The following is a 9,456-nucleotide window of genomic DNA, read 5'->3' on the forward strand; positions in this document are numbered from 1 at the left end:
ATAGAATAGACTTGGAAGAGACCTTAAAGGCTATCCACTCCAACCTCTTGCTATACACAAAGCACTGCTGGTCCTGACAGATGGCCATCTAGGCCGTTTAAATACCTAAGAAGGAGACTCGCTGCTTTCGACTTTTCCTAAGTAGCCAAGGTATTAAAATTGGCTATAATTCTGTTGGACAGTGGCAGAACATGCCACTCTACCAGCTTACTTCCAGCTGCATCTGAGTTGCATTTGAAAGGAGGAACCATCACTCTTGCGGACTTCCACATAATCTGCCTTTCCCTCCACCAACTGGCCATGGAGATGTGGTGAGCTGGACAAGGAGGGACAGGTTGTCTGCTCCTGCAATGGCCAATAGCATAATGAAATGTTACATAGTTGTATGTCATCAGCAGAATTCAGCCCATGGTGAATTTCCATTTAGTTTTAGTGATGGAAAGACCAGCAGTTCCGCCCAGTGGTTTAATCCTAAGGAATTCCATTCTTCTCACTGATGCCAGGGATTTAACCAGCCATTCTTTCAAGTTGCTTTATATAAAAAGTAAAAAAGTAAAGCTACAGGATTACAATTGTTAACCATCACCGATGTCACTAAAACAATTACAGTTCTGGGGCAATAAGAATACTTGTCTGGCTAAAGATAATATAGGCATTAAGCAAATGCACACCCCCCCCCCCCAAATGTGAAATTCTACTGCTGCCACAGAGAGTTTCCTATGGCTGGCTGCAACTTGTCTTACCTGTTGACAGGGGTACCCACATAACAGCTTCCAAAAATCACCTCTGTGCGAAGAGATGCAAGCAAGTCATCCTTGCAATTATTCCTCCCAATCTTCCTATACCGGTTCTGACCATGAGTCTGTCTTTAAGGACTGTTCAAAGTTAGGGAGATGTCTTTTATTGAATCACTGGCACAGGATTGTCCACCCTGACTTACATGACTGTGTGATCCAGGATCTCAGCCAAAGCTTTCACAGCCCTTGGCAAGATCTCAGGGAATAAGTTTGGGACATCTTATATGAGAGCATGTGTTGTATCACTTGGCTGTGGCTGTTACATATTCAGATGTTATAATTCCTTGGGAGGAAGCCCAGGAACAGAGCAGCCAGCTAGGCGCACATGCACCCCTCGTGCCCCAAAGTGAGAGCCCAACTGATGCCACCGCTCTTCTGGATGTCATCTGGTGCATTTTGCACTCTACCCACCACTCCCAGTGACACCACTGCTGCAACATAGTAAGCATATGTAAAGTTAGGCAATGTGATATGTAATCATGCCCCTCAGCTATTGGTCATCATCCCAATTAAGTTGTCAGTGACAAGGACATCAAAACTCAACCAGACAACACCATGTTATCAACTGCTTCAGTTTATTATCGTCCACATTGTTTTTTCCACTTATTAATATTTTAAAAAGCAAAAAACAAAACTCAAATACAAGAATAAGAAGCAGCTGGAAAGATTGTGGTAGTGAATGGTTTCAAAAAGGTGCAATAACTATACAAAAACACTGGAAAAAATCGTACAGGCAATTTGGCAATGAGTTTGTCATTCGATGACCAGTAGTAGAAACCTATTCCGCTTTTTGATAGGTACGAGTGGAGATCACGTTACCCATTGTCAGAGTCTGAAAGGCAAGAATACAGGTTTATACATATAAAGGTGGCATATAAATTTTTAACATCTTTACTAACTACAAGGGTTAACTCAGTGGTTCTCAGACTTCTCACCCTTGTAACCCCCTTTACAGCTATATGTGGACATTGCCCACCGAGATTGATATAGTATATGAATAAAAATATTTTGTTTGTTTATTGTGAGTATTTTCATTTACACATTAATGTATATTCATATACACTAGGAAATAGCCATCCTCCTCTCAACCAGCCCATCTCACCCACAACCCTCCACTCAGGCAGAGGCTCCAAGCATCCTCCTTGCCTTCCTCTTCATCTCCAGGACAGAAAAAGTTTGGGAAGTAGAGGAGTGGAGAGGGTGGCAGGTCAGGGCCTCCAAGTCTCAAGCCTTCCTTGAGCAACACTCATGCGTCCCCTAGAGCTCCCGCCCCACAGTTTGAGAATCACTGATTTAAATGACTGTATCTTCAGTCATTTACCAATATAGTCCTCCCTCCATTCTTGTGGTTTTGAAACTCGCATCCCTCGCTTATGCGTGAGGGACAAACGGAAGGGTAAACAACAAGTTGTGTGCCCAAGGTGCATGCCCACGCACCTATATTCAAGCCAATGGGGCTTGAATATAAGTGAAACTCCGGGGGTCTGAAATGGATCCCCCCCACGAAAAAGGAGGGGTGACTGTAGAAGAAAAATCTTATCAAAGAAAAAGTACATGCCTTAAAATAAAACATGGCTGTAAACCTGTTCATATCTTCCAGATGTATGTTCCCCCCAAAAGCAGTAGGTTATTTTTGTCCCATGTGGAATGTATGCATACAGTTCAAATTGTGAAGATGGAATTGCATGTGTGGGGCAAAGCCTTTGATTGTATAAATCATGAAAAAAGACATTTGATAGTCCTGATGTGTAGCCTGTACTCAGGAGAAGAGGCTTTCATTGGGACAGAATATAGGAAAATGAAATGGCTTCCAACTGGAAAGGAGATCAGCCAAGGATGCATTTTATTACCTTGTCTAACTTGTACATGGAAAATATCACATGTAAAGCAGCATTAGAGGAAGAGGCATGAAAACAGGAGGGACAATTTAAGATATGCAGATGATAACATACTAACACAGAAAATAGTAAATATTTGAATGACTGTTGAAGAAATTCAAGGAAGAAAGTGCTAAGGAAGATTTATAGCTGAATATTAAGAAAACAAAAATAATTATCACAGATGACTTACATAACTATAATGGCATTGAAATAATGCAGTATTTTCTATACCTTGGCTGATTCTTTAGTCAGAAGGGAGACAGCAGTCAAGAAATCAAAAGACTAGGACTTAAAAAAAAATAGCTACAAAAGAACTAGACAAGATCCTGAAGTGTAAAGATATATAACTGAATACTAAAGTTAGGACTGTCTACTCCACTGTATTTCCATTTTCTATGTATGATTGTGAGAGCTGGACAGTGAAGAAAGCTGACGGGGGGGAAATCAACTCATTTGAAATGTGGTGCTGGAGAAGAATGTGACAGTTACTGTGGAGTGATAAAAGAACAAATAAATGAGTCCTAGAGCAAATCAAGTCTGAACTTTCCCTGGAAGCCAAGATGACTAAACTTAGTGTGTTCTACTTTGGATATTTCATGAGAAGATCTCATTACAGATGGATGGACCCAGTCACAGAAGCCATGTCTCCGAATTTTCAAGACCTTGGGAAGGCTGTTGATGATAAGGTGACTTGGAAGTTGCTCATTCATAGGTTTGCCATAAGTTGAAGTCAACCTGATGGCAATTAACAACTTTAAAATATTAGACCTGGTTCTGGCCTCTGGGGATGTAGAGATCAGGCCTGTCCCCTTCTCTCTATGACAGCCCTTCAGGTATTTAAAGAATGCAATCATGTCACTCCTCAGTCTTGTCTTCACCAACTGAGCATGCTCAGTGTCTTCAATCTTTCCTCATCTGTTTAATTCTGCAAACCTCTTATCATCCTCTTGCTGTCCTCCTCTGAACCTGTTCCAACTTATCTATATCATTTCTTGAAATGTGGTGCACATAACTGAAAGCATTTCTCCAGATGAGGTCTGACCAATGCAGAATATAGCTGATCTATTACTTCCCTAGACTTGGAAACAAGGCTTTTACTAATGCAGATTAGAACACCTTCTTTGCTGCAGCATCATTCGCCTTTTGCTGCAGCATCATATTTCTGGCTCATGTTCAATTTATGTTCAACAATAATCCCAAGTGTTGAGTGTGGTATTCAGTTGTCCACCACTGCCATTCAAAGACTGTGTAGCACAATTGATGTGTAACTCTGCTTGAAGAGATTTATATTATGCACTGGCCAGGTAAGGTCTAGGCTAAAGTACTCATCTTTCACAACAGGGATATCTTAGAAGATCATTTGCCCTCACCTAGGAGGGAATGGTTATAAGATGGTGCCAGCCACCGCCAACAGCACTTTAATTGCACAGCAGTTTAAGACAGTAAAAGTCTGCTGGCTGATCAATGGAGTGGGGACAGACCTTCAGACGATTCTTTTTCCTTAGAATGTCTCCTATTTCTGATGATCGGGTTTAAATTATATTGTTTACATATCTAACATCATGCCCTCTATGTAAAAAGGGAAGTATCTGCAGATGAAAATCTCTGAGGTTTGAAGAAATACAGTTAGCCCTCTGTATCCAAAGATTCTGCATCCAAAAATTCCACCATCCAGAGTTTGAAAATATTTCCCTCCCCCCAAAATTTTAAAAAAACAAACCTTGATTTTGCCATTTTATATAAAGGACATAGTTTTACTACACCACTGTATATCATGGGACTTGAGCATCCACAGATTTTGGTATCCATGGGAGGATTGTGGAACCAAATTCCAGAGGATACCAAGGGCCCACTGCCCCAAGGAAGTCTTTGGGGGAAACGTCCTACATCAGCAACAGATAGAACATCTACTAGGACCTACTAGTAAATCCCTGGGTGATTTGCAGTAGACTGGACATCAGAAGCCCTTTTTTAATTGTTTAATAATGGCAACAACATCATGACTGGCTGAGATCCTGCATCAGAAGACAGTTTGTAAAGCTCCATCCAAACAGAACTATTATGTGTTTAGCCAACCCACTCCTACAGGATTTATTTTCCTGCCATGTCCCCCATATCCATTTATTGGTTGGTGAACAATGGTGTCAGTATATGAGAAGCATCTGGCTATATGCCTATAATCAGATGAACAATGACAACATCTTTTAGGACCCCTCAAAAGACTCCAGGAGGTCCAGGAGGATGCTTTTGTCATTTGCATCTGGTTATAGGCACATAGACAAATGCTTTTCCAGTGCTCTCTGTACTCTACCAATGACTAAATGACAACGGTGGAGGCACAGGTGGGCCCTGAAGGAGTTTTGTTCACCAAGAGAGGAAGATAGCAAATCCCAGCTATGCCTGTGTATGTCACTACCAGCTGACTGTCTTCCTTAAATGAAAGCACTAACATTAAGAAAATTGGAGGATGACCAGGTATGAATATTTGTGTGAACTCGATATAAGTTCCATTCAGTTCTGGTATGCAAAACAAATGCATAGGCTCAGCATTTTTACAATATAAGTGTATGTCTTTGACATCAGAATCTGGTTAATGGAACTTGGAATTAGAATAAAAAAATGAAGATCTCATAAGGGATGTGGTGGCTTAGTGGTTAAGATGCCATTTCTGATTATTGTAAGATCGGAAGGTTGGCAGTTTGAGACCCAAGTGCCGCTTGATGGGGTGAGCTCCTGCCACTAGTCCCAGCTACTGCCAACCTAGCAGTTCGAAAGCATGCAAATGCAAGTAGACAGACAGGTACCACTTCTCAGTGGGAAGGTAACAGCGTTCAGTGCAGTCATGCTGGCCACATGGTCACCAGAGCTGTCTTCAGGCAATGCTGGCTCTTTGGCTTAGTAATGGAGATGAGCACTGCCCCCTACAGTCAGTTACAACTACATATTCATGTCAAGGGACTACCTTTACCTTTTTAGATCTCATAGGTCTGTGGAGCCCCCAAAGGCAGAGTCACTTACCCAGCAATGTAAATGATGATTAAAAGTACCCAGCTGCTTAGGGATGGGGATGGGAGTGCCCCACACTGCAATGTTTGTTGCAGTTCTGTTCAATGACTACAATGACCATCAATTACAGCAGAAACTTAATAAACAATTTTTTAAAAAAACCATACAGTATTTCCACCCAATGCTAGATGTGTTTTCCAGATATGTTTTGATTTGAGCAAGATGGTCAGATCAGTTTTACAAGTGTCCTGTTTCTTCCCCAGCATTTTTCTCCTCTTTTTTAAAAAACAAAACCTTGCCCATATAGACCTCAGGTTGCAGTAAGCGTACATGTACTTTAACCATCTTACCAAAATTAGTTTTCCATCCTTCAGTTCTCGAACTAGCGAGGTCTCCTTTCCTTCCCATTTCTGCACATGAACAAGCTTGCCTTCATCTAGTGTCACAATGGACTGGAGAAAACAAAAAACAAAACAAGCTAATTCAATTGCCCCAGGACTTGCAGATTTATACTAGCTATGGGAAACCTTTGGTCTACCAGCTGTCTTAGTTTACTACTCCCAGAGTAATTTGCCACATTCCAAAACATTTGGAGGGATAAAGGTATCTCTGGTTTATACAAAAAGAGGAATTGCTTGGGACTAGCAAAAGAGAAGAGTCTGCAGTTAATAGTCTCCCCATCCATCAATATTTAACTAATGAAATTGGTACAGAAATTCCTCCTCTTTTTCAGGATATTAGCAGGTGATCTATACTTGCTAATGGGATCTGAATGAATGGATATTTAATTTCAAGTATGAGCTAGGGCCAATTAGACATGGCATTCACTGTGCCATTTGGCACATTTTTGAAAACTGTTCCTTAAATAGCAGTTGAAGGGGCTTGAGAACATAGGACATAAAGAGGAAGATTAACCCATGCAGTAATTAAAATTTGGAGGTAGAGGTGATCATCATATTCCCCAAAGCAACATCCCTAAGAGTATCTAAAAATATAGTCAGTGCTGTTGGTGTGTGTAATGATTAACATCAAGACATTGTTACCGAGTTTGGTTTTATATCAATTTTGGGTGCCAAGCGATCAAAAATCATGACCCCTGACTGACCCCATCACAAGCCACCATTACCCTAAAAGTGAGCTGACCACGTAGCCAGCCAGCCAGCCTTGCTAGGCTTGGTCATAGGAAAAGGAAGATTTAAACCTTAAGAAACCAGTTCTGGGAGTTGCCCTACAAGTTTCGCAGGCAGCCCAAAGAGAAGAGAACAAAGAAGTAGCCTCTCTCCTAATGAGTGAGTGATTGTCTGAAACAGCTCTGCCATCTAGGTATTTGTCTTCCCTTGAAAGGTGTCAGACCTCTTCTTTGTGTAAGTTTCAGCTTAGACAAAAGATAGCCATCGAGACCTTTGTTCATCAGATAGCCATAGCCTGAGGATATGTTTTGCAGTATAAATAGGACCGAGATTTCTGCCCTCATTGGGCTTGTAGAGCAGAAGTTCCAAGCCTGATTCCAAGCGGGGCTTGTTGAGTTGAAGTTCCAAACCTCAAAACCTTGCTTGTCAGAGCTGCTGCTCCAGGCTTGAGTTCTCTGAGCCTTGAGCTCCGCTGAAATCACTTGAGCTAAGCCAATGCCTCTTTCAGGCCTCTGGTTAGCTTTGCCTGCTGGAACTTAGCTCCTAGCCACTGCGGTCACCGCTTGTTTTCCCGTTTCCGCAACCGTGTCTCATCATTCCCCCATCCCTCACATCCATCGCTTTGGAGAAGACTCCTAAAGTAATTATTTCAATGATGCCTCTTTCTCCTTTACCCCCAAACTCTCCCCCTCCCTTGCTTTAGCATTGAATGTGTGTGTGCATGTGTGATTCCCTGTGTTGTGTGGCTTTAATAAATGTTTATATTTTAATTGTAACTCATTGGCATTGGAGTCTCTGTTTCTTGGGGTTGGACTAGATGACCTCTGGTATACACATAGGGACACGATCCCGCTGCGTGCATTGTTAGGACATACCTCTTGTAAATTTGAGCTAATTAAATTCCCCTAATTTGATCCTTCCTAACAACATATAAAATTAATTTATTACTATACACTGACAGCCATAGAGTAGTGAGCTGGCAATGGGTGGTGGCCACAGATGATGCCATTACCCCTACTAATGAAAAAGTCATGACACTTTGACCCAATGCTCCACAGCTACAACAGTTCTCCTGAGAACAGTCACTATATTCCACTCCACAAAGTTGATAAGAGACAAAAAAAGCTACCATTTGACACCAATAGGAACTTACCATCTTTCTAATACAGTTGTCTTCCTCTGCTGGCTTTTAAATCAATGGGAAATTAATAATTGTTGCCTGAATGCATTGTGCAAAGAATGTGGCTTGTCTTCAATAGTGTTTAATAATGAGGATGGAAATGATGCTGGTTTATTTGTCTGTTCCGTCATTTGTTAGTTGCATTTATATTCCACTTTTCATCCATGACCTCAAGGTGACATACAGAGCACTTCTCCCCCTCCGTTGTCCTTGTGACAATCCTGCAGTATAAGTCTGGCTAAGAGACTGACTGGCACAATGCCACCTAGTCTACAGAACTAATCCAATTTGACTGCCATGGCTCAATGCTATGGGAATCTGGACTTTGGATGTACTATTACATATATTATAGTATATGGATGTACTATTTTAACTGTTGTAAGCCGCTTTGATTGTTTTAACAAAAAGCGAGGTATAAATAAAAGTTTTGTTTGTTTATTTATTTATTTAATTTGTAGTTTTTGGAGACACTGAGCCTTCTCTGTTTGAGAGCTCAGGTGCCACAACAAACTACAGTTTTCAGAGTCCCATAGCGCTGAGCCATGGCAGTTAAAGCGATGTCAAATTCGATTACTTCTTCAGTGTGGCTGTAGCCCTAGTGAGGCTCAATGTGAACTAAGTGGCTCAATGTGAACTACAATCTGGATCTTCAAAGTCTCTGTTCAGCCCTCTTGACTGCTGTTCCTCTCTGGCCTGTTCCTGGCCTGGAATGCTCCTCCTTTCAATCTCTGGCCCTCTTTCAGGTCAGACATGTGTTACATTTGCTGCTTGTCCTCTGGATGTCTGCCAGCCAAAGTGATTTACTTTGGAGGTCAAGTGTGCAGCTTGTTAGTAATGTACACATAGTTACTTTGGGTGAGGGAGTCAATAAGATATTTCCATTGCCCTCATCATGCCTTTGACAGGACTGTTCCACCACTTTAATAAATATAGTTTTAATTCATTCATCATTCAGATATTACCAGGGATAAATTCCTCATAAGCAAGTGATTACTGTAGTTTTCTTTCTTTCTTTTTGGAGAGTAAGAGAGTTTTACAACTTAACTGTCAAAATTTCATTGTTCATTTCCTTTTAGATTAGCATGCCAGAACCAAATTAATAGCAAAACATGAGTTACACCTTTCAACCTAAGTTTAAAATTAAACGGATTAACTCCTGCAATCGTTTGTGTTTTTTAAAGGTTTTCTGGCACCATCACCAATTCACCTTGCAAGATGAAACAATAATAGACTATTGTAAACTAATAATAAAACCATGATCATGAAGCGTAATTTATTGCACACTATAATCTGGAACTAGAAAGAAAGAAAAAAGCAGTAATACAACTTTCTCGGTCTGTGTCCATGTGTGTGCCTTCAAGTCACCTGCCATAGTGACCCCATGGATTTCTTTAAGAGCCCATAAAGATCAAAGCTATGGCAGAGGAACCGGTTTGTTCAAGGGCTGATAACAACAGAGGTTA

General features: G+C 41.1%; 1 protein-coding gene across 1 annotated transcript in view; it reads right to left on the reverse strand.

Moving 5' to 3' along the window:
* Window positions 1–1,353: 1,353 nt before the first annotated feature.
* The window catches only part of FABP3 (fatty acid binding protein 3), an 18,838-nt gene continuing 10,735 nt past the window's right edge, over window positions 1,354–9,456 (reverse strand). The window contains exons 3-4 of the mRNA XM_042441213.1: window positions 6,034–6,135; window positions 1,354–1,629 (exon numbers count right to left, since the gene is read on the reverse strand). Of these exons, the coding sequence (XP_042297147.1) occupies window positions 1,576–1,629; window positions 6,034–6,135 (156 nt within the window). The 3' untranslated portion in view covers window positions 1,354–1,575. The remainder of the gene's footprint in view (window positions 1,630–6,033; window positions 6,136–9,456) is intronic.

This window comes from Sceloporus undulatus, chromosome 9 (genome assembly GCF_019175285.1).
Source record: "Sceloporus undulatus isolate JIND9_A2432 ecotype Alabama chromosome 9, SceUnd_v1.1, whole genome shotgun sequence".
Lineage (NCBI taxonomy): Eukaryota > Metazoa > Chordata > Lepidosauria > Squamata > Phrynosomatidae > Sceloporus > Sceloporus undulatus.